Raw genomic sequence first — 26,076 nt, forward strand, 5'->3', positions numbered from 1 at the left:
AATTCTGCTATTTTGTCTATTTGTTAAAACAAGAAAGTAGTTTTTCTATAAAACTAAGTAATTATCTATATTCAAGATGATTATCTCCTATCTTAGCCTGAAAACTGTCTACCTGTAATGCCATGATTAGATCATGGATGTGGAACTGGTACCTGCATGCTCCTTCTCTTAAGAGAAACAGCCCTACATTTCCCTCCTGTCTGGTCTCATCTTGCCTCCTGCCACACGTGCTCCATCTCTATGGACTCTGTTCCTTTGGGCTGTTTTCTCCTGCCATCTTCCTTCAGACTATTCCCAGGGGTGCCGTTGCCACACCACACATACCTCTCATTTCCCGGGCATGTGTCATTGGACCGCTGCAAAGCATGCAGACAAGTACAATAACATCAGCTTTGTTTACTCCAGCACTTATTCTGCTCACATACATTTCTCATCTGTCTTATTATGCTTCCTCCCAAGTTTAGAAATTCCTAATTGCTTGATAATAAGCAGCAGAGACAGGACTCAAATCTAGCACTTAGAGGTATTTTCTGTTTGGTTTTAGTTCAGATATTTCTGGATTTTGAAAAATGTCCCTCCAGAATGTCTGTGAATATATGCATTATAAATAAGTCAACAAAAATAGATAGATACAAAAGCCATTTATATTTTCTCTCACCAGCAAATCTACACGTGGCCTTTTCATAAAATGTTGATGTACAGGACAATTGCAGGTTTCGTGTTTGCTTTTGTCAAAATCAGCATTAGGGAGTTCCCACTGTGGCTCAGCAGGTTAAGATCCCGACACAGTATCCGTGAGGATACAGGTTCGATTCCTGGCCTTGCTCAGTGGGTTAAGGGTCAGACATTGCCACAAGCTGTGGTGTAGTTCGCAGATTCGGCTTGGATCTAGTGTTACTGTGGCTGTGGTGTCGGCCAGCAGTTGCAGCTTCGATTCAACCCCTAGCCTGGAAACTTCCAGATGCCACAGGTGCAGCCCCAAAAAGAAAAGAAAAAAATTAGCTTTAGAATGAATGGTACATGGTGGGCTAGAGAACAAATGTAAAGGAAGGGAATGGACGAGGAGCCTTCCAGATAAGTGTTTGAAAGGTTTATGTAGTCGTTTTGGCAGACATTGTAAGGAACCCAGGAATGGAGGCCTGAGATCATCTTAAGCTTGAGAGTATTATAAAATAGCAGGTATTTGAAGAGAGTCAAAAATACTCAAAAATAACAAGTATTTGTAATTTTTATTTTATGTCTGCATTATTATTCTGAATGTCTAAGTTCAAATAGCTGGATATATATTAAATATTTCTCTCTCTCTCTCTCTCTCTCTCTCTCTCTCTATATATATATATATATATGTACACACACACGTATACCTATATACTTTTTATTAAATACAGCAAATACTTGTTAAGTTTCTGTAATGCCGCTAATCCAGAAAAAGGCATGATGCATAGACTTGAGGAAAAGGGAAGAAGGCTTTCACATGTAATGAGCATTATTCGCTAGGTGCCATACTGGCTGCTACACACACATTATCTATTCAAATTCTCACAACAGCTCTGGAAAGCAGTTAAATGGTATTATTCCCATTTTACAGATAAAGAAATGAAGTTTTAGAGAGGTACACTAAGTCTGCTGAAATAAAGATGAGAGTGATCACCTGGGCTAATCCATTTCTCTTTCTCAAGAATCTGAACAGAGACATATGGGAAGAAGATAAGAAGATCGTGAAAGCAAAAGCTGAAATGACATAGGAAAAAAGGGAAACAGGCCTTCAGGAACTATGAGTGAGGAGAATCAAAACCAACCAAAAATGAAGAGTGTAGAGAGAAAGAGATTGGTTGGAAACTTCAGACCTGGTAATTCCAGAGAGGAGCCTGGCCACTGTAAAGTCTGAGAATCAGACCATGGCCATCAAGGACAGTTGAGATAATCTGTTCCTAAAATTGCTTTGGAGACTTCCAGTTTTTGAACTACATTCTTCCTCTGTGAGACCAGTCTGTCCTGAATTTTTATGAGATCCTGAAAGCTGCTGGCCAAACCTCATTTCAGTACTCTGCCGATGTCCACATACTTACCACCCACAATAGCCAAAGCAATAATTTCTCTTTCACTTTTGAGCTTTTGGACAAGTGCCTCCACTAAACCAGAACTCTACTGGAAAGCAGTCTGAGAAGTGTAGCTTACAGGCTGCTAGCCCCTGCAAATCAAGAAATGGCGTGGAAGGCAGAGAATGGTGCTGAGATATGAATAGACAGTCCAGCACACGCTTCTCAAAGCAGGGGGAAGCTATTTGTGCACTTTTCAGGACAGAGTGAAATGATTCAATTTATGCTTTTAAAAGAGAATGGATGAAAATACAGAGAATGAGTTGTAGGGGGACAAGAGCCTCTGGGGAAGTCTATTAAGAGACACTTTCACTAGTCTCTTTAGACCATGATGAAGTGAAGAGAATAGACACATTTCAGAGATTTTAGGATGTAAAATGGATAAGACTTCCTAATGGATTGGATGTAAATGAGAAAGCACTGTCAGAGATAACCCCAGGTTTCTGACTTAGGCAGCCGGGTTGATGGTATGGCCATTCACTGAGATAGAGGATATTGTACGAGGACAGTCAGAAGAATTTCTCGTTTCAACTGGTGTTCTCTCTCCTCTTGGAAGCTTTAACTCCCTAGAAAATAAGTCTTGTATCTCTCTCACGGTACTGGTACATCTGAGGTCCTCAATAAATCATTACTAAATTTGGGAGTCATTACAGTATATCCAACAAGCAACCAGCAGTGGTGAATTAATCCTTTACAAAAGGAAAAACAGCACCAAACTCTTATCCCAGCCAGACTGGTTCAAGACAGAGGCACTGAAAATGCATAAACACAGCCAAAGTAGGAAAAAAAAAAAAAAAAAAAGAGAGAGAGAACAAATCTCTATGAGCAGATATATGGAGGCAATGATTATTCATCTGGACACTAATTCTGCCAGAGGGGTGGTATGGATCCCAAGGAAATGTAGATGCAGCAAGGAGCTCAACAAAAGAAAAATGGTTAGTTACCAAAGAAGAAGATCAGACGCATTATTATGTGACAGAAGTTATAACAATCAAAATTATGAAAGCCTTTTGTTTTATGTTGTGTCTAAGAAAGTACAGTCAGGATAAGTAAAAAAAAAAAAAGAAAGTAAGTGAGGAAAAAGAGAAGACATATAATATAATATGGATATCATTATGGAGGGTATAAATTTTAAAAGAACAGCACTAAATTATTTGAAGTGAAAGGAAGACTATGAGGAGAGAGGTTGAAAATGTGAGGCGAATAAGCCCCATAAGTGAGCAGAATCAAAGACAGGCTGAATTAATGTAAAGTGTAAACTCAATGGATAAGAAGTAAGGGCCAAGATAAATTATAGGCGGTAAAAGGAGCAGCAGGAGCAGAGGGAGGAAAGACTAGAAACAAACAAACTGAAATCAGATGAAAAAGCCAAGTGGAGCAATAGGTCCAGGTGAAAAAAATTAAAATTTTTGTAATCCTTTTTTGAAAAAAGCAAAACCTCACAGAATTGTAAGAAAAGAGGCAGGGATCCGACATGAGGCAAAGACGCATGCAGAGTCATTATGAAAACTAAATGTGTTTTCTGTTTAGTTTGGTTGCTTTGTAAATCTGGAACCATTTTGACATGTGGAAATATTCATTTTGATGTGCTTAAAGTGTATTGATTATGGTAATTGTTTTTTCTGTGTTAGTTGCAGTCCACTGTGATTTCCTTTGGGCTACTGTAATTGCTTTTCAATCTGCCCTGTTGGCTAGTTTGGTTTGGGGGCGTCAAAGTGACCTCTGCATGTCAGCCTCACTCTAATTGCAGGACAGGAATGCAAAGTCCAGTCAAAGACGAGAAATTTGGGAAGGTAGGGCATGTGCGTGTACACCTCAAACAGGGTTGTGGACACTGGGGGAATCATGAAAAAGAACATTTTAGTTTTTGCCAGTCATTGAGCCAGTGACTTTCTGCTCCAGGCTGTGTAGGAGAGAGCACTGGACATGGCCTCACATTCATTGTGTGGGGTTTCCTAAACTCATTTATTGAATTTAAGAAGACGAGAAACCTCTTTCTGATCTTTTGTCATCGTCCCTGGATTTTGCCTTTCCCTTCATTATCCCATCCTTGTTTTCCTTAAAAGAATCCTCAGAATTCCTATAACATACTATTTTTGGTACCTAATCAGAATATTATGAACTGTCAGTTTGAAATATGTTTTCTACCCCAATCAGGATTGCTGCCCAGGTCTGCGGCGACTGTCTCTGGGATTTTATGTTTCTTTTTTTTTTTTTGGTCTTTTTAGTGCCGTACCCAAGGCATATGGAGGTTCCCAGGCTAGGGGTCGAATCAGAGCTGTAGCTGCCGGCCTACGCCAGAGCCACAGAAACGCAGGATCCAAGCCGCATCTGCAACCTACACCACAGCTCCGGGCAACGCCGGATCCTTCACCCACTGAGCGAGGCCAGGGATCCAACCCGAGTCCTCATGGATGCCAGTCGTGCTCGTTAACCGTTGAGCCACGACGGAAAAACTCCCTCTGGGATTTTGTGTTGATAGTTATATTTGTGTTGGGAGTCAGCTATCAAAAAGGAAAATGGTCCTGATTTGAAAAAAAAAGTCACGGTGTACCCCACATCACATCAAGGTCCCTAGCGGTATCTTTTACCATTTTGTCCTTCATGGGTTCAGATGTTAACGAATATATACTCTGTTAACAGCCAGTGTTTATTAAGCTCTTACTGTCAAGTACTCTACTTGGTTAACTTATTTAATCTTTGAAACAACAGTAGGAGGCAAGCACCATTGTGATCCTGATTTTATAGAGGAAATGAGGACTTAGACACGGTAAGAAAGTTGGCTATGGTAACTCACAGTAGCTGGTGGAGCTGTGATTTCAACTCAGTCTAATCATGAGCTGACTTTATTATCATCTTTCTCTTGGTATAATAGTACTTCCTCTTTAGATTATTCATTTATTGAATAAATGTTTACTGAGCTCCTGCTACCTACCAGGCAGCTCGATGAGGTGCTGGCAATAGATTAAAAAGCAAGACAAGGGAGTTCCCGTCGTGGCGCAGTGGTTAACAAATCCGACTAGGAACCATGAGGTTGCGGGTTCTGTCCCTGCCCTTGCTCAGTGGGTTAAGGATCCGGCGTTGCCCGGAGCTGTGGTGTAGGTTGCAGACGTGGCTCGGATCCTGAGTTGCTGTGGCTCTGGCGTAGGCCAGCGGCTACAGCTCCAATTCGACCCCTAGCCTGGGAACCTCCATATGCCGCAGAAGCGGCCCAAAGAAATAGCAAAAAAAAAGACAAAAAATAAATAAATGAATAAATAAATAAATAAAAATGAAAAGCAAGACAAGCCCTCAAAAAGCTTATTTGCTAGCAGGAAAGAGAACAATATACAATTAAATGAACAAGTAAATGAAATAAAATAATTAGACTGGGATTAATACTATAAAGAAAATAAATAATATACTGTGAAAAAGAATTAGAGGGGGAAGCCAACTCTGTAGAGTGCAGTTAGGGAAGCTCAGACATGAAATAAAGGCAGCACCAGTAGGCAGGAATTAAGGGGGAACTTTCTAGTAGGGTAGAGGAGCAGTCTGTTCAATAGATCCAGCTCCCTGCCCTAAACATTTGAATTATAAACTTTCCAGGATACATCATCTGTCTTTGTAGGGTCTACTAGCGGGAGAGTCAGTGGTCTCTCATGGGTTCATTTCAGTGTTCTAATATAGTTTAAGCATTCTGTATTCAAGAGGAAAAAAAATTAAAATCACTGATATTATTTCTTTTCCTTTTAACATATTGGTGCATTTCCTCCAAACCAGTTTTCGAAGCTGACTTCCTTGTTTGCACACTGTGTACCAGACACCAAACTGCGAGATTTACATGCATTATTTTACTCACTCTTCGAGCAACCCCATGAATAAGAACTATTACTAGTCAGCATTGAAAGTGAAAAAAACAGATTTAGGTTAAATAACTTGCCTAGGAAAACCCTGCTGGTAAGTGGCAGAGCAGGAATATGACCCCAGAACTGCCTGACGCCAGAGAGCACCGCCCCCCCTCCCCCCGCAACGCCCTGCCCCCACCAGCAACCACTGTGGCCTCTCCTTTACACGAATATGCATTGTATGTATTTCCAAAAATTTTCTTCCCAAATCATTAAATATTTTGTTTTTAATGATTCTTTGTTTTCTGACTTTTGCTGTATAGATTGTATTTTCTTTGATCCATTCCAGTGATTCGAAGGTGTGCTTTCTGTTTTTAATTATAGTAGTGACCATCTTTAAGCAAGGACCACTTTATTTATGTATTTGTTTGTTTGTTTGTTTGTCTTTCTGCCATTTCCTGGGCCACTCCCACGGCATATGGAGGTTCCCAGGCTAGGGGTCGAATCAGAGCTGTAGCCGCCAGCCTACACCAGAGCCACAGCACCTCGGGATCTGAGCCACGTCTGTAACCTACACCACAGCTCACGGCAACTCTGGATCCTTAACCCACTGAGCGAGGCCAGGGATCGAACCCGCAACCTCATGGTTCCTAGTCGGATTCGTTAACCACTGAGCCACGACGGGAACTGCAAGGACCACTTTAAATGAGTACAGCCAGGCTATTTATTCAGAGCTTATCACAGCAGGAGACGGCCACCATCACTCGTCATGTCAGGCGTGTTCTGCAGATTCAAAGGCAGGCAGCAGAGTGGAGAGGCTTTAGAGAAAAGAAAGGTTTCAGGGAGATGCTGTTTAGAGGTTGTTGCCACAAGGAAGCTGGAGGCTGACTGACCAGAAGGGGGTGTTTTATGTGATTGGTTTGGGAAGCATATTTGACTTCCTCTGGTTTGTCCTGAGTTGGACAAAGCCAGGACGAAGAACTGGGATGTTGGCAGTCACTGACCACGTCTTTACCCTGAGGGACCCATTCCCACAGAAACTGTGGTTTGGCTTCCTGGGCTGGTTGCTCCAGAGGTTAGGGTCAGATTTTTTTTTTTTCTTTTTTTTTTCTTTTTAGGGCCACAACCTTGGCATATGGAAGTTCCCAGGCTAGGGATCGAACCAAAGCTGCAGCTGCTGGCTTACACCACAGCCACAGCAGCGCCCAGATCCAGATCTGAGCTGTGTCTGCGACCTACACCACAGCTCACAGCAACGCCAGATCCTTAACCCACTGATCGAGGCTGGAGATGGAACCCGCATCCTCATGGATACTAGTCGGGTTCTTAACCCACAGCAGGAACTTCCTGGGGTCAGATTTTTTTAGTCACATATTGTCTGGCCATTGTCCATTTGCAGGCCAGTTTCTCTCTTTTCAAAGCTATGTTTTTGAGTCTTTTACTAATCATTCCAAGCCAAAAAAAAAAAGCATGTGGTAAGATGGTTATTAATCACACTTTTTGATCCTCAGTCTATACTCACACTTCCTTTTAATTTATAAACTAACCTGGGATATTCAACAAATGTTGTTATTACAAATGGCTTAATCTTAGATTATAGCATTTTCTATTTCAAATTGTAACCATGACTTAGGCTTTGTGTTTTTAGTCTTTAGCCAGTACAGTACTTCAGCATCTCCATTTCTGAATTTTTGTCTCTAGACATGATTCAGAATTTTTTCCAGGAGTTCCCATTGTGGTTCAGTGGTTAACGAACCCAACTAGTATCCATGAGGACATGGGTTCAATCCCTGGCCTTGCTCAGTGGGTTAAGGGTCTGGTGTTGCCGTGAACTGTGGTATAGGTCGAAGACGTGACTCTGGATCCCGAGTTGTGGTGGCTGTGGTGTAGGCCAGCAGCTACATCTCCGATTTGACCCCTAGCCTGGGAACCTCCATATGCTATGGATGGTGCAGCCCAAAAAAAAGAAAAAAAAAAAGAATTTTTTCCAGTCCTGGAGTTCGCCGGTGACACAGCATGTTATGGATCTGGTATTTTCACCACTGTGGCTTAGGTCACTGCTATGGCCTGGGTCAATTCCTGACCTGGGAACTTCCACATGCCATGGGTGTGGCCAAAAACAACAACAAAAATTTTTCCAGTCCTTTACGTGTCTGAGAATTGCTTTCTATTCAGCTTGCCTCATCTGTAAAATGGGAGTGCAACAATAATACATCAAAAGTGCTTAACAGAGTATTAAAAAAAAACTGGAAAAGTGCTTAACAAAGTGTACAGCATGTAGGAAGTGTTCGATAGCTGTTAGTTATTTTATTATCATCATAATTATTATTATAGTTTACACGTGAAAGTCAGCTTCTCTAGGTTTTGTTTGTTTGTTTGTTGGGTTTGGTTTTTTTTGTTTTTTTTTTTGGTCTTTTGTCTTTTTAGGGCCACACCTGCAGCATATGGAAGTTCCCAGGCTAGGGGTTGAATCAGAGCTACAGCTGCCAGCCTACACCACAGCCACAGCAACATGGGATCTGAGCCTGGTCTGCAACCTATATACCACAGCTCACGGCAACACCAGATCCTCAACCCACTGAGCAAGGCCAGGGATCGAACCCACAACCTCACGGTTCCTAGTCAGATTCGTTTCTGCTGCACCACGCCAGGAACTCCCTTGGCTAGGTTTTTAATACTTTTTTCTCACAACCCAATAAATATTGTTCCATTGTGGTATTATCAACCCGATTTCTCTTGTTTCCTGACTGTGGCACATAGGAGTTTTTCTTTAACTTTACAATTTAAAATTTCTTCTGGATTGTGTTTTGGTGTGGGTCTCTAGGGTTTTTTTTTCCCCTGAAACTCGCAGAGTTCTTTCAGTATCATGCTCAGTTTCGTTTGCTTACTTGTTTGTTCTTAGTTCAGTAAAGTTTTGTTCTATTCTAGGTTTTTGCTTCTGTTCAGATGATCTTCATACCGTCCATGGATCCCTGGTCCTGACGTGTGTCCTTAAATCAGAGGATGGTCGTTGACTTGTCATTCGATTGTCACACCTCTCTTTTTCTTCTTGCTCTGAGTTCTTGAAGAGCTTCAAGTTTCCCATCCAGGCCACTGGTGTGACCTCTCCTTAGCATTCTGCTCCTGCTGTTCCTGGTTCTTCTACGATAGTTTGGTTTTCTTTACTTCATCATTTCACCTTCTCTTCATTTTACTGTTTTCTATCACCGTCTAGGTTTTTATCCCTTTGTGATATCTTATGCTCATGTCTTATAACAGCCATGTCTCTTTGCATCCTATTGAGGTTACCAAGCAATTTTCCTTAAAAAATAAAACGGAACTACCTTTTTCTTGTAAAACTTCATTTTCAAATGTTTGACTTTCCTCAGAGTCTAGAGGGTAAAGTTCCCTTTCCTTTGGTCCATGATATTTTTCATAGGCCCTGTGTTGGGGTCTTTTACTTGTTTTTTTGATTGATTGATTTATGTGTTGGGTTTTTAAATTCATGTCAAAACAAAAAAACAGTGTTCAAATAGTATATGCTGATAGACAAAATCTATGGAAGGCCCTCAACTAGCATCCAAGTGGATCAAAGGATGGACACAGGGCCTTCCATCCTTTGATCCACTTGGATGCTAGTTGAATTCCTTGCTCAGAATTCACAGGAGGGCAGAGTAGTGCACTGTACTTCTAGCCCAATTTCTTGTGTGGCTCAATTAGGTTAGTATTTCTGGCCTGCAGTAGATTTTTGCCTACTGCCTGCCTGGCTTTTTCATTCTTTGAGAAGATGCATCACATGAAAAAGAATAGTCACCAGGATACACTGTTACCAGGTCTCATCCTGCCTCAGCCTCTCACCTTCAGCATTTTTTAAAAATGGTTTTTTTTTTCCATTATACCTGGTTTACAGTGTTCTATCAGTTTGCTACTGTTCAGCAAGGTAACCCAGTAGCATTTTTTAAATTCATTCATGCAAAAGTGTTTTAGTTTGATGCAGTCCCATTTGTTTATTTTTGGTTTTGTTGTCCTTGCCTGTAGAGTCATAGCCAAAACAAATATCCCTAAGACCAATGTCAAGGAGAAAACTTCTAGGAATTTTATGGTTTCAGGTCATACATTTAAGTCTTTATCAGGGGTTAATATGCCACATGTCTGTGGCATAAGATATTGGTCCAACTTGATTCTCCTGCGTGTAGTTGTCCATTTTTCCCAACACTATTTATTGCCTCTTTTATCATAGGTTAATTGACTATACATGCATGTGTTTATTGATGGGCTCTCTATTCTGTTTATCTGTTTTTGTGCCAGTACTCTCCTGTTTTGATTGCCATAGCTTTGTAGTATAGTTTGAAATGGGGGATAAAGTAGCTGGTCTTTATGCTAGTCAAAACTACCTTCACTTGCTCATGCTCTCAACATATTATTGTAGCCTGTGGACAATAATTCACAAAGAAAAATAATATAAGATAATAATTAACCATGGGGCCAAGAGATTCTTTCTATAACAAAGTACCACTGTTTTCTCTTTTTTTTTTTTTTTTTGTCTTTTTGCTATTTCTTTGGGCCGCTCCTGGGGCATATGGAGGTTCCCAGGCTAGGGGTCGAATCGGAGCTGTAGCCACCGGCCTACGCCAGAGCCACAGCAACGCAGGATCCGAGCTGCGTCTGCAACCTACACCACAGCTCACGGCAACGCCGGATCGTTAACCCACTGAGCAAGGGCAGGGACCGAACCCACAACCTCATGGTTCCCACTTGGATTCGTTAACCACTGCGCCACGACGGGAACTCCTTTTTTTTTTTTTTTTTTGTCTTTTCCACTGTTTTCTAACAGTTTTTCTTTTCTGATGTTTTGAAAAGTTGTTATTGTTTCACCCATATTTACAATTGTCAATTAAACTTTCAAGCTGACTTTAAGGCTGCTGCTTTCACTGGCAGAATATTACACTTCCTTGACCAAGAAACTACAGCACTTTATTAATTGTATTATTAAATTTCAACTCTCAGGCAGTCACTAACTACTTAAAATCACCAGTCTCCTTCCTCACTGATATTTTAGTGTAATGTTTTCCCCATGCAGACTTCTCTATAATGGTTAATTCTTTTCTTGTTCGAGGTACCTCCTCATGGTCCAACATTGCAAACTTTATATATGGAATTGAAAGAAAGTCCCTATATTTTGATAATTTTTGTTTTACAGCTTCATATTTTAATAAAATAAAATACTGCAGATGAAAATCAAGGTCTCCTGGAGTTCCCGCCGTGGCGCAGTGGTTAACGAATCCGACTAGGAACCATGAGGTTGCGGGTTCGGTCCCTGCCCTTGCTCAGTGGGTTAAGGATCCGGCGTTGCCGTGAGCTGTGGTGTAGGTTGCAGACGCGGCTCGGATCCTGCGTTGCTGTGGCTCTGGCGTAGGCTGGTGGCTACAGCTCCGATTCGACCCCTAGCCTGGGAACCTCCATATGCCGAGGGAGCGGCCCAAGAAATAGCTAAAAAAAAAAAAAAAGACAAGAGATCTCCTTTGTTCCTTTCCCCAGACGCATTCTCTTTCCTTCTTAAGGGGCATCTATGATCACGTATTTGTGGAGGAACATCCAGTATGTTTTTATACTCATAAATGAATCTATGAACAATATATAATATTGTATACGTACTTTTAAGATTGACATAAATGTCAGTGTTTCTACACGTCGTCTATGACTTGCCTTTTTCGTTCAACATTGTTTTTGCCATCCATCTGCATTGCACTGGTGGATTTTTTTCATTTACTTTAAGGTCCCAGCAGCATATTAATTGTCCTGTGGCTACAATTTACTTGAAAACAAAGGAGCATATTCCAAAAAGATCTTGAGTTACTCCCTGTGTGACTGGGAGGGAAAATTCTTGCCCGAAGCGCTTTGTGCCACCTTTGATTTGAAGGGCAAGGTGGAGTGTCTTTCAAGTGAGAGTGCAAAGCTCTGAAGTAAAAAGCATCTGGTCAAGGCTAGGATACTATGTGCTGACTGGGTGAGAGAACAAGGAGTGGTTTTAAAATACAATTATGCTTGGAGCATATGCTATTTAGGATACCATTCTTCCCTCCCAGCAAGATCCTGTCACACTGGTGTTGAAGGCTGTATTCTCCTGCTATGGAAGAAGCAGAACTAGAGTAGACAAACATTTCTTTGGCATTTGTCTGAAACACAGATAAAGACTCGGGCCTCAACATTCTCTTTGTAGCTGGTGAACATTTGAACATCAACAGTGAAATAGGCACAGGAAATGCAGCTGCTTGCAATATCGTTTCGGTATAAGCAGGAGCCTTGCTGAGTTTTTCTATCTGTCTTTTATTAAAGGTCCACACATGTTCCTGTTGGGGAGGATCAAGTCCAGCACATGGAGCTAGTTCAAGATCTAGCACAAAGGTTTAACAAGAAGTATGGGGAGTTCTTCCCAGTGCCCAAGTCCATTCTGAGTAAGTAAGAAACACGTGATTGTTAAATCAGGGTGCATTTTGAAGAGAGGATTAGATAATGGACCAATGCTTGGAAGTTTCTGGGGACTAAACTTTGCATTGTCATGAACAGGCCTCAGGATTTTTAATGAGAATCCCATCTTTTTCTATAACGTAGAACTAGTAGACCTCACTGGATTATTGAATAAAATAACCGAAAATGTTTGAAAAGTATGAGAGAGACTAGAAACTGAAAATAATCAATTTCATTTTAAAATATTCTATATAGTATATAGAAAAATGCTTCTCATTTGTTAGAGCAGGGATCTTTTCCTATTTTGTGGGTAAGGAAACTATGGCTTGGCAAGGCTGACTTTGCATCCAAGGCATGTGTCTCGGCAAAGCAGGGCCCTACATTGAGCACTTCTGCTTCCAAAGCCAGTTGATCTCGTCCTCTCTATTCAAAGTAGAACGAAAGTCATAAGCGTGAGAACTACTGGATCATAATCTAGCTGAAACAAGAGGGCAGTGATCATCTTCGCACTTTGCCTTCTTAAAGGCACAACTGTGATGGAATGTCCGTCCTGCCTACTGAATCCAGAACCCCATCTGCAGCTTGCAAGGCTATGCTAGTCTGGAATCTCCTTGAGGAAAGAAGCTGTAAATCTCTATCCACATTTTGGTAGCAATGCAAACTTGTGGCAGGGGCAGAGATCACTGAACCTAAGCTCTGTCCATCTTTATTAAGTTGACAGCATTTTAAAGAGTGTAACATGTGCCTAGTATCAATTCAGAAGCATAAAATGGATATACATTCCTAGGTTACTCCAATAGTTCACACAAATAAATTCAGGGCACCCCATACATTGAAACCAATGTTCTTTTAGCAGTAAGGACCGTTTTAAAGCTTTGGCCAATTATTATTTTACCTATTTCAACTTTACATATTAATGGACATAACTTAGGCGATTACTAGTAACACTGGTTTTATGAAGCACAGCTTAACATCTTGATTCTATCAGATCAATAAAGTCACTTTTCTCCCTCTTACGTGTGTGTGTGTGTGTGTGTGTGTGTGTGTGTGTGTGTTGGTAATTACTTAACAATCATGGGTAAAGACATGGAAATATGCCACAAATTGTAAAATCTGACATGGGGGTAGAAAAGGCAGTGGTTGTAGGCAGGGTGTGATTCGCCAGAAGAAAGAACAAAAAGGAATGAAGTAGGCAATACTTTTTTTAACAGGTACACACAGCAAAAAGTTTCATATGTATAGGATTATATGTTTTTGTGTGTACAAGTGCATTAAAGATGCATGAAAATATGACCAACAAAATATCAACATTTTATTACACATTTCTGACATCTTTATGTTTATGAATATATAAATTACTTGCATTTTTTACAGTGTTTGATATTTCATCAGGTAAAAATAATGAAGTTTTTGGTGTTCTTGCACTTTGTAAGATCTAGACACTGACATTCCTATTGGTGTTTTTAAATCATTTGTTTCATTTTTGGTGTGTGTGTTGCTGTAGCATCAATGAAGAAGGTAAAATCCCTGCGTGATCCCTCTGCCAAGATGTCGAAATCAGACCCGGATAAACTAGCTGCTGTCAGAATAACAGACAGCCCGGAGGAGATCGTGCAGAAGTTCCGCAAGGCTGTGACGGACTTCACCTCGGAGGTCACCTACGACCCGGCCAGGCGAGGAGGCGTGTCCAACTTGGTGGCCATCCACGCGGCAGTGACCGGACTCCCGGTGGAGGAGGTGGTCCGCCGAAGTGCTGGCATCAACACCGCTGGCTACAAACTGGTGGTGGCGGAGGCTGTGATTGAGAGATTTGCACCAATTAAGAGTGAAATTGAAAAACTGAAGAGGAACAAGGACCACCTAGAGAAGGTTTTACGAGTTGGGTCGGCAAAAGCCAAAGAATTAGCATATCCCGTGTGCCAGGAGGTGAAGAAATTGGTGGGGTTTCTATAGAAAGTCTCACCTAGTCCCAGAAAATGTTTTTTATCCTGTGGTCTGCTTGCACACTCAGTCTAATAAAGGCAGCTTTCCTAAGACACCAACAATTCCAGTTTGGGGATGCTTAGTTTACTCCACCTGATCATTGGTGTTACTTGATGAACAATTCATAGTCTTCAAATAGAGCAGTGTTCTAAATCCCATCAGCCAAATTCTGTGGAAAAAAAAAAACAACCAAAAAATAAAAAACAAAGGAGGCATAGCTATCTGAATCCTCACTTCAGGCACACTCTTTGGCCTTAATTTATTCACACCAACGTGATTGAGGTAAGTAGTAATTTGACATCCGGGTGTTTCATTTTTGTCCCTGGAGTACTGTCACACGTGCTTGCTTTAATCCATACCAACCCTTTTAAAAGTAATATGTAGAAATCTTAGACTTATAATCTTTGGGATGCTGCTTGGACTAATTTGTATTCTGAGTCATAAAAATAAGTTGATTAGCTTTCATTTGTCACTGAGATGTTATCTGCTGTAATATATTTAATCTGCTTATTTCCCGAGACCACATTGACTATTCTAGCAAGTATTATTGTTTTTTTTAATAATCGTTCAGAGATATGTAATATCACCTTCTGAGAAGGTAGTATGATTTCAGATTTTTATTGTACAAAAGCCCAAGTCCCTGGATTATGTTCTTAATAAGTACTTCTTGGCATTTGTCTCTCAGTTCAATCTCACCAACCCCCTGTGAATTCTATAGCAGAGGGGTTTCCGTTTTACACCTGAGGAAGTGAGGCTCGGAGCGTACAGTTAGCTTATACAGTATCACTCCACAAATAAGAAACGAGCCCAAGATCAAAACCTTTACTCCTTATTCCTAAGAATCACGAATTTGTCATCAGCACAGAACCCAGAGAAGCAACATGTTTGAGACTCCAGACATTCTTATTTTGAAGGGGGGTACTGGAAATATAAGACCTGAACTACTGATACTGTTATATTATCACATCAACCAGTAACTGCCAGCTTTAAATCTGGATTCAGCCAACCTTGGTCAGTTTGCATCTCAGGATTCGCAAGGCAGGTCCCAAGTTCTGTTTCCTGTGCTTATTTCAGAGATGCTTCAAAGTATATTCTGCCCAACGACAAGAGTTGTGAAGCCTGAGGAGTCAGATTTTCCCAGTGGGCCTAAGTTTCTCCTCTCACCTCTACCTTAGTCTAAGTAGTAGTAAGTCAGTCTAAAGCCTAGCTTCTCTGCACACCCCTTTCCCACACCTGAAAATGGAAATGATAATCCTGACTCACCACACCAGGACCTAGTAATAGGATTGATTTCGTAACAGAAATTGCTTTATAAGTTTTTTGCCAGTGGATTTCATGATTACCATTTATACAGGAGAGAAAAGTATGATAGGCAAAGAATTTTTTAATACATGTTTCTTTACTTTTCTTTCTTTCTCTTTCTTCTTTCTTTCTTTTTCTCTTTCTTCTTTCTTTCTTTCTTTCTTGGGCCACGCCCATGGCATATGGAAGTTCCCAGGCTAGGGCTCTAATGGGGCTGCCAGCCTACACCACAGCCTACACAGCAACTTGGGATCCAGGCCCCATCTTCGACCTACACTGCAACTCACTGCAACACCAGATCCTTAACCCACTGATCAGGGCCAGGGATCGAACCCTTGTCCTCATGGATATTAGTCGGGTTCATTATTGCTGAGCCACAACAGTAACTCCTTACTCATGTTTCTTAAGAGAGGGAAGTGAAGTGGTCCTTTTATCAGAACAGACATAAATATGCCTAACACTGTATCAGAGAATCCAAATTAAAAGACTCTTTTTGGATCTTTGCTTGGAATGGAGCGTGTATTTTTTTCTCCCCCCCCCAAAAAAAAAAACCTAGTATGAATAGTGGAAAATGACTAAATTAAAGGCAGATCTATCAAACTAACTGTCTGTGTGTTTTTTTACCCCCTTACAGCACCTTTCATCCAAAGAACTAAAGCCACCATGAAAAGAATCTCAAAGGAGAAAAACTAGGTGACTTGTCATAACTTCTAAGGAGCAAATCAGATAAGGATGGGCTTGTGAGAATCCTGTTGCTGTTATTCTTTGAAAGTGACGGGAGCTACAGCTCCAATTAGACCCCTAGCCTGGGAACCTCCATATGTCGTGGGTGTGGCCCTGAAAAGACAGAAGGACAGAAAGAAAGAAAGAAAGAAAGAAAGAGAAAGAAAGAAAGAAAGAAAGAAAGAAAGAAAGAAAGAAAGAAAGAAAGAAAGAAAGAAAGAAAGAGAGAAAGAAAAAAGAAAGTGACTTGAGGACTCATCAAGTCCAAATTCCAAGACCATAATGATTGAGGGAGGTCGCCCAGTGATCTCAGGACGTTGGTAAAGAAACCAAGGCTAGAACCTAGATTTATTTTCACATCCCTTCCACTTAGCATTTACAGGCCTCAGTGCAGTCTTTTTATTGAGATGAAAAATTGTCAAGAGATCCAGCTCGTGGCTTATCTCAGAAGGTGATTTTAATTGTTATTTTCTGTATGTTTTGTGAAAAGTTGAAATGATGAAAAGTATTTAGAGGTGGTACTAATGGTAACTTACTGATCAACTCTACTCCTTCAAACCCACCTTGACGAACTGTCACCCAGAGTACAGTGGAAGTAGCTCACCTGTTGTAGGTGTCTCCTAAACATTTATTAAAATAATGGCAGGGAGTTCCCACTGTAGCACAGCAGAAACAAATCCCACTAGTAACCATGAGGTTGTGGGTTCAATCCCTGGTCTCACTCAGTGGGTTAAGGATCTGGCATTGCTGTGAGCTGTGGTGTAGGTTGCAGACCAGGCTCAGATCCCACATTGCTGTGGCTCTGGTGTAGGCCAGTGGCTGTAGCTCTGATTTGACCCCTAGCCTGGGAACCTCCAAATGCTGCAGGTGCAGCCCTAAAAGGCAAAATAGTAATAATAATAATAATGGCAGAACATGGACTAGAGAGTCCTAATAAAGTATTGAATTTTTTTTTTTTCAGAAAACGTCTTGATGCAGACCATTAAAATGCTAGTCATAAAACAGTAACACTTGAGTCCTCACTATGCATCAGGCACCATTACTCAGTGTCTTAAAGCAGTGTTTTTCCAAGCCTGGTACCCAGACCAGCAACTTGAGCATTGCCTGAGAACTCATTAAGAATGCAAATTCTCAGAGTTCCCTGGTGGCTCAGCAGGTTAAAGATCCAGCATTGTCACTACTGTGGTTCAGGTCACTGCTGAGGTAAGGGTTTGATCCCTGGCCCAGGAATTTCCACATGCTGTGGACATAGCCAAAAAAAATAAATAAAAGAAAGCAAATTCTCTAGCTCTATGCCAGAGCTACTGAAGCAAAATTTTGAGAATGAACCCAGCAATTTGTCTTAACACCTTTTAGATGATTCTGATGCGTGCCAAGTTTTTAAGAACCACTGCTTTTATATGTATTCTCTCACGTGGTCCTCATAACCCAATAAAGTGAAACTATTGTGAAACTCTTGTGAAACTATTATCAATCTCATATTCCTGAGGATGAAACCAAGGCATAGAAGGTTGAATATTTTGCTAAAGATAGTTCCGCTCCCAAGAGCCAAAGTCAGGTGGTCTGATCCGGAGGCCACCGTGGCTCCTGCACAGTGTCTTCTGATGTGTTTGGGGTCATGTGCTCTGAGGCTGCCCTGCCCAACATGGTATGTGCTCATTTAAGTTTAAATTAATTAAGGTTAACTAAATGAACTTAACTAAATAAACTTGAAACCCATTTCCTCAGCAGTACTTTGAAGTGCCCAGTAGCCTCAGTGGCTAGTCACTAATGGCTAGAGTTTGGGACAGTACCCGTGAAAATATGTCAATCATCACAGAAAGATCTCTTGGAAACTGCTGCTTTAAGGCATTCAGTTTACTGGTTTTGCTCGTAATTGCACATACAATTGAGGCTTCTTCCTGGAGAGTTCTTCAACTGGAGAACTCATGAAGATAGTAAAAGGATTAATTGAGAGTGACAGACCATAAAGTTTCCCAAACTTAGTATCTGTTGCTTCTTAGATAATAAGAACATGTATGACGTCCTTGCTGTTTGCTGGACACTTTGTGTGTTTATATACAATATTTCGTTTAATATTTATATCAGTCCTATAGGGTAGGAACTATTAGTGCTACTTTTTCAGGTAAGTAGAGATTCAGCAACTTGCCTAAAGTCACGAGTTTATTATTAGCTGTAATTTCTCCCAGTTAAGAACCCAGTAGTACCTCTGGGTTAACTATAAGAGTACCCCTTCTTTACTAGTCGAGTCTAATCCTCTCCTGCGTGTCCCATTATTTTAGGGCTTGCATCTCCCTCTCTGCCTCCCTGCCTCCCTTCCTCCTGCAGTTCACTCTGTCAAGCTCTGTGTGCCTGTGTTACTAGGCAAAGGGAGTGACCGCGCCCTGGGGCAGCTCTTGGTCTGTCTCTTCCACTTGAACGTGATGACTCTGTTCTCATCAGCTATGTGTTCTCCCTGTGTGACCAGCAGTCTCTTTCCACTCTGTCAACCGGAGGGGTCTTTTGAAACTTTTTTGGCCGGGAAAAGCCAATTCCTCCCTGAAACTGAGCTGAAAACAGATTGCCTAGCACTGGCACATAACATTTGCAAACACCCCCACAGACACTCAACCTGGAGGCTTTACTGTTAATCATTTAAGCCTTCATATGTTATCTTTCAACAGTTCTGTTATATTGGCTGGGCTGGGATTATCTTATTTCTCCAGGAAGGAAACTGGGGTTCAGAACATTAGTGACTTATCCTCAGATATGTAATTCAGCATTATGACAAGAGTTTATGTAGAGCCTGCTTTGTGAAAGGCACGGGGGAAATGTAATATGCCTGTAATTTAGAGGAGATCCTAGCTAGCAAATGCTGGGTGGGCATAGGCATGAACAATTAACCAAGATGTTTAGGGAAGGGATAAGGTAGATATAGGATAGGAAAAAGGACTTTCCAGTCAGAAACTAGGACACAGAAACATGAAATTTGTGTTTCGGAAAAGGAATTTCATTCAGTATGTGGGCAGAATGAGAATGGAAATGTTAGATTGAAGCACATGAAATTGTCGACACTTGATTTCTTTTTACCAACAAAGCTGGCGGTTCCATGTGGATCCACCTGTTATTTCCGGTGAACAAACATTTTGCGGAGTGCTTGTTTTGCAGACACCACCTGAGCACCAAGTCTTAGAAGTGAGACAGTCCCCATGCTCAGCCTCCTTCTTGTCTGTGTGGAGATGAACTTGGAAAGCCAGTGAAAGGTAGAATAGCAACTAGAGCCAAAGTCTTCTGAGTCTTGTACCTCTCCAGGGTACATCGACTATGGCATTTGCCTCTATAATTATTTGAAATATGCTTCTAAATGTCACACTTAGTGGTTCTCAAATAAATAGAATATTTAATATTTGCTATTACCATGTTGGCTCTATAGAATGCAAACTCCTGTTTTTAATGTTCCCTCCTCACTTTTACCCACATACATCTACAGCAAAACAGGCTCACCATCATCATTTTCTAGAAGTGTTTCTGAAAAGCAGATGACATGACTGTATATGACTCTATTTAGAATAAAGTGATCTTGGAGTTCCTGTCATGGCTCAGTGGTTAATGAATATGACTAGGAACCATGAGGTTGCGGGTTCCATCCCTGGCCTCGCTCAGTGGGTTAAGGATCCGGCGTTGCCGTGAGCTGTGGTGTAGGTCGCAGACGTGGCTCGGATTCTGCGGTTGATGTGGTTCTGGCGTAGGCTGACGGCTACCGCTCCGATTAGACCCCTAGCCTGGGAACCTCCATAGGCCTCGGGTGTGGCCCTGAAAAAAGACCAAAAAAAAAAAAAAAGAATAAAGTGATCTGATTTTCTAGAATCACTGTCTTACTCATCATATCCACCTTAATCCCTTTTTCAGATAAGAGTTTAAAAAACAGTCTTTCTGGAGTTCCTGTCGTGGCGCAGTGGTTAACGAATCCGACTAGGAACCATGAGGTTGCGGGTTCCATCCCTGGCCTCACTCAGTGGGTTAAGGATCTGGCGTTGCCGTGAGCTGAGGTGTAGGTTGCAGACGCGGCTCGGATCCTGCGTTGCTGTGGCTCCGATTCGACCCCTAGCCTGGGAACCTCCATATGCCGCAGGAGTGGCCCAAAGAAATAGCAAAAAGACAAAAATAAAATAAAATAAAATAAAAAACAGTCTTTCTGGGACAAAACCTTGTCCCATGTCCTATATGTAAACGCAGATGAGGATGCATGTGCACCTGGCATTTACCACCATATCTCCCTACACTAACCTGGCCCACAGGGAAGCTCACTGAGAGCAATTGTCAGTTCAGATAAATAGTTTGTCTAGAGAGTTCCTTGAATTTGTAGCAGCCTCCCCTACAAAAAAAAAAGAGCTCCTGTGACATATATATATATATATATATATTTTTTTTTCTTTAATGAAAAACTGTGTGGCTTATCCAGACATGAGGATAGGAGCCAGATCTGAGATGTGTACCCACCATAAAGAAGGGTGTTATCCCTTGGCAGATTTCCAGAAGAAAGTTTTTGCACTGGAAGAGGAGGTGAATGCTCATGGGAATTCACAACCTCGAATTGCTTTACGATGGATCCCTCTCCTGAGATTAACACATAATGGAATTTCTGACTTTGGTGGTTCCTCAGTCAATGATTATTATATTGTTTTTATGCCTGCCTTTTCTACCTGCTAGTTTCTAATCATCTTCAAAACTCCTGCAAACTCGGCACAAAGACAAAGAATTCCCTGCTGTTTGGTTTGCACCACGTCGTGCAGAATGGGCACACACTTTTGCTCGGGAGCACCCTCTCCCCATTCCCCATATCTAAATGGATGCCCATCCCAGCTACTGCTGCTGTTTCTCTTACCTATTGCTGCTTCTGCTTAGTTTCTAGAGAAACACACGTCTTCGTGAGACCCTTCGGCTTTGGCTCTCTTCTAGCTCAGAGCTCCCTAACTCCCAGCCCTGCTGTTTCAAGATCCTCCTTGCTGCCCACATAGGCTTCATTTCTCTGCCAGTCTCCCTCAACCTCTCACACCACTGCAGCTGACATAAGCTACCTCCATCAGCCCACACTGTGTCTGGGGATCTATGTATTCCTTTCTGCTCCCTACAGTTCTACAGTAACCACCACTGTGCACACAGCACTCCTACCCACTCTCAGCCCCATTGTCCAGCCTCGGTCATGACTTCAGTGCCATTCTTAAACCTACAACCTCATATTCAGCAAACCACCTGTTCCTCCATGTTCCTCTTTGGAGGAAAGGATATTTTGATGTACTGGCATGTTGACATGTCAAGATCAATGGAAGAATGTTGCCTTTTGATCCCTCTTAATTCTGAAGTAACAACCTCTGTACTAAGCATAAATGCTTCTCCACCCCACTCCATCCTCTACCCTTCCCAGAAAACAATGTGTACGGATACACAAAGAGCACTTATTGTATTTGTGGTTCTGATCTCATCACTTTATACATGGATTTGGCATAAAGTTGTTGTGGCAGAGACTGCTAACTCTGCCCCTGTATCCATTCTCTTCTGCTTCCCTTTTGCAATGGAACCCTCACCCTTCATTTTAGCAGAGCACATAGTCTTAGGTAGGAACTACATTTCCCAGCCTACGCGCAGCAAGGTGTAAATTTGTTTCAGCCAGTGGGATAGGAGCAAAAGTGATATGTGCAATTTCCAAGTCACATCTTTTTTTCTTTTTAATGGAAATTGCTTCCCCCTCCGACTTCCTGGAACAGCCTGTGGGGACCCGTTGATGGAAGCCACAAGAGCCGGATAGGGAGAGTCAGCTCCCCCACACCCAGCCCCACCCTCCTTCTGCTTGGGCCCCTGGACTTGGCAAGTAGTGCTACCTTTCTGTCCTGGATTGCCCACCTACCTAGGGACAGTTGTGTGAGAAATAAGCTTTATCTCGGGATCTCTTTGTTATAGGGCCTTAGCTATTATCCCAGCTAATTTCACTAATCTTACTAGTTTCTTTATCTCATGTCCTCCTTCCAACTGGATTTCTTTAATTCAATTCAACCAACGTTCTGTAACAGCCTTCTATGGGGTGAGGCAGTGGTCTTCAAAGTATGGCTCCCAGACCAGCTGCAGCATCCTCACCTGGGAACACGTTAGATGTGCAAATCCCCAGACCCCATTCCAGACTCACTGAATGAGTAAGTCTGGAGGCAAGACTTAGCAGTGGGTATTAACAAGCCCTCCAGGAGTTCCTGTCGTGGCTCAGTGGTTAATGAATCTGACTAGGAACCATGAGGTTTCAGGTTCGATCCCTGGCCTTGCTCAGTGCGTTAGGATCCGGCATTGCCCTGAGCTGTAGTGTAGGTTGCAGACTCGGCTCGGATCCCGCGTTGCTGTGGCTCTGGCGTAGGCCGGTGGCTACAGATATGATTCAACCCCTAGCCTGGAACCTCCATATGCTGCAGGAGCAGCCCAAGAGATGGCAAAAAAAAAAAAAAACCAAAAACAAAACAAACAAAACAAAAAAACAAGCCCTCCAGGTGATCTGGGTGGGCGCCAATGTTTGAGAACCACTGTACTGGGGGGATAAAAAGAGGAGTAAAACCCAGCCCTGTCAAGGAGTTTACATTGGAGTGAAAAGGGTACAAATAGAAATAGATAATCAGTTATAAAAACATAATTATTCTCTTGACTGTCTGCGCACCTTTTTTTTTTTTTTCTTTTTAGGGCTGCGCCCGTGGCATGTGGAGGTTCCCAGGCAAGGGGTCAAATCGGAGCTACAGCTGCTGGCCTAGGCCACAGCCACAGCAATGCCGGATCTGAACTGCATCTGTGACCTACACTGCCACTCACAGCAATACCAGATCCATAACCTACTGAGCAAGGCCAGGGAGCCACTCCGTGTCTTCATTACTAATCAGGTTCATTACCGCTGAGCCACAACAAGAACTCCTGTTTGCCTTTTTCATCAGGTTAACTCAAACTAATTTACCTTAGGTTATTTTTGTTTATATGTGTGATTATTTATAGACGACCCAAATTTTTAGGTCATTTGGGTCTATGCTAGTCTGAAAAGGGGACATTTGTAAATAAACAGAAATTTGACCATCAACATTAGAACCAGTGAGAATCTCCTGAAGCCAAGAGAGACAAATAAGAAGAGGGAGTTATTTTACACAGTGGGTAGTAAAATTACAGTACTTATTACCCTATAAAGGGTTATATGGCCTAGAAATAAAAACAGTTGGGTATGGATTAAATTTATGAGTGAGAAAGTCATAAAATTACACTAAGCACAAGTGAGGAATGTTTAAATTATTTTCGAAAGTATCTTACATCAATATCATAAAAGCGAACTACCATCTCTGCTGTCACCACCCTTATTATCATATCATCAGTGTTCAGAACTCTAGGCTAGACTAGACGACAGCAACGTGGTACTGGTGGCAGGCTGGAAAGGAGGATACCTGAGAATGACGCCTCCTGTACTTAGTGTATTTTGTGTAAAACTTGGGCACACTTCAAATTTGATAGATGATAAAGGTAAAAGAAATAAGGGGAGTTCCCGTCGTGGCGCAGTGGTTAACGAATCCGACTAGGAACCATGAGGTTGCGGGTTGGGTCCCTGCCCTTGCTCAGTGGGTTAAGGATCCGGCGTTGCCGTGAGCTGTGGTGTAGGTTGCAGACGCGGCTCGGATCCCGCCTTGCTGTGGCTCTGGCGTAGGCCGGTGGCTACAGCTCCGATTCGACCCCTAGCCTGGGAACCTCCATATGCCACAGGAGTGGCCCAAGAAATAGCAACAACAACAACAACAACAACAATAACAACAACAACAAAAAGACAAAAAAAAAAAAGAAATAAGGGAGATTGAGTGCAATTCGCAAAAGAATTTGTGGTCTGTTATGATTTCAGATTAAAGCCAGTTCAACATTATTCTTATTAACAAGGGATGATCCAGATCATTGAAATCTGTAGATCATCCAAAAGCTAAATATTATCACCACTGTACCCAGCAGACGATCTTATGTTTTTGGCGCAGGAGTTAAACACTTTAGATAGAACAGTCAGATACAGGATGTGTTAGCATGTCCCCAGACCAGCCATTATTGAGACTTAGGAACTCTAGACTCTTTGTGACAATGAAGAGGTGGCAGTTCATGTTGCCCAGCTTTCCTTTTTATGTAGAAAGGGTTTCATTTCCCCACCCACTCTTAGGGACACGACATCATTTGCCGCTAAAATTCCTTTAGCCCTGGCTATACGTTTTCAAAATCTCGCCGTGTCTTTCAACCACCATTCAGTTTGGTAAAATACAACCATTTTCTTTCCTTCTTCCCCTCCTTTTCCCCTGTAAGGATACTTCATCCATCTTCCTCCCCAGAATACTGTCAGTCAGGATTTCTATCCTAAATAATTTGGAGTCAAAAGCATTCAACAGTCTGAAGGCAAGTGAGCTTTTTATTGCCTTTTTATTGAGAGTAAATTGAACCGTGCGGGCAGGCTAGAGAGGGGCTCCTCTGTGAGGCTCCAGCGTGCCCCACCATTGCACCCCAGCAAGGATTCATGTTACAAGAATTACATCACAGTAATCTGCTTATATTGGCTGACCAGACCACCAGGCCCTGTGCGCTGCCTGGCAGGTTAACTCCTTCTTGAGCCTCATGAACCTTCCACAAGAGAGAGTTTATGTGACCCTAGAGGTCTCTTTCTCCTTGTGAGTTTCTAATCCCTTCCTAATTTCACATGCAAAGAAGCGTTTAGTAAACTGTATTTCATCAACCCGTATCAAGCATGAGAACTGTTATCCTCATTTTATAGGTAAGTTCTCCTGGTGTACTTTGGCACCAACTAATCTATCATTGCCATTGAAGTCTGCACCATAAGCCGCTTTTATTTGTATCTTATATGCAGTTGTTTGTAGGTGCCTTTCAGTGCATATGGTTTTGAAAATATTGGGGCTTTTTATTACTGTTTTTGTCTTGTAAACTATTAGTCTGCAGCACAATGCTGGGCACAGAGTAGACACTCAATAAATGCTTATTGACTGAAAACAACCCTGCGAAATGAGACAGAATTTAGGGGCTGCCAAGTGCAATGGCATGCACTTGGCAGATAACTATGTAAATTCATTAACTAATTCAACAAAATGTTTCTCACTACTTACTATGTGCGGGCCACTGCTGCAGACACTGAGGGTACAGTGGTGAATAAAACCGACAAAAATCCCTGCCCTCTTTGAACTGACATTGTAGCGGAGAAAGACAGATAATGAACCAACAAGAAAAGTGAGTGGCAGGTCATAAGGGGATGGGCGCTGCATAGAAATATAAAGAAAATGGAAGTGGAGTGTGCTACGGATTGAATTGTGTCTCTTTCCCCATCTCTGAAATCCATAGGTTGAAGCCCTAACCTCTAGCACTTGGGAAAGTGATTTTATTGGGAGATGGGACTTTGAAGAGGTAATTAAGTTAAAATGTGACAGTTAAGTGGCTCCTAATGCATTCTGACTGACATCTTACATAGAAGGACATGCACGGGGGAAAAAGACCATGTGAGGACACGGAGGAAAGGTGGCCACCTGCAGGCCAAGATCTGCCAACACTTTGATCTTGGACTTCTAGCCTCTATGCTATGAAAAAATTAATTTCTGTTGTTTAACAGCCCGTAGTGTCTCATTATGACAGCCCTAGCAAACTAATACTGAGCACTTGGGTTTTTTTGTGGATTT

At 41.9% G+C, this 26,076-nt stretch overlaps 1 protein-coding gene across 1 annotated transcript in view; it reads left to right on the forward strand.

Moving 5' to 3' along the window:
- Window positions 1-14,543, forward strand: part of WARS2 (tryptophanyl tRNA synthetase 2, mitochondrial) — a 94,429-nt gene extending 79,886 nt beyond the window's left edge. Inside the window, 2 exon segments of the mRNA XM_047784882.1 lie at window positions 12,239-12,357; window positions 13,875-14,543. Of these exon segments, the coding sequence (XP_047640838.1) occupies window positions 12,239-12,357; window positions 13,875-14,323 (568 nt within the window). The 3' untranslated portion in view covers window positions 14,324-14,543.
- The last annotated feature ends 11,533 nt before the right edge of the window (window positions 14,544-26,076 follow it).

The sequence above is a fragment of the Phacochoerus africanus genome, chromosome 6, assembly GCF_016906955.1.
Source record: "Phacochoerus africanus isolate WHEZ1 chromosome 6, ROS_Pafr_v1, whole genome shotgun sequence".
NCBI lineage: Eukaryota > Metazoa > Chordata > Mammalia > Artiodactyla > Suidae > Phacochoerus > Phacochoerus africanus.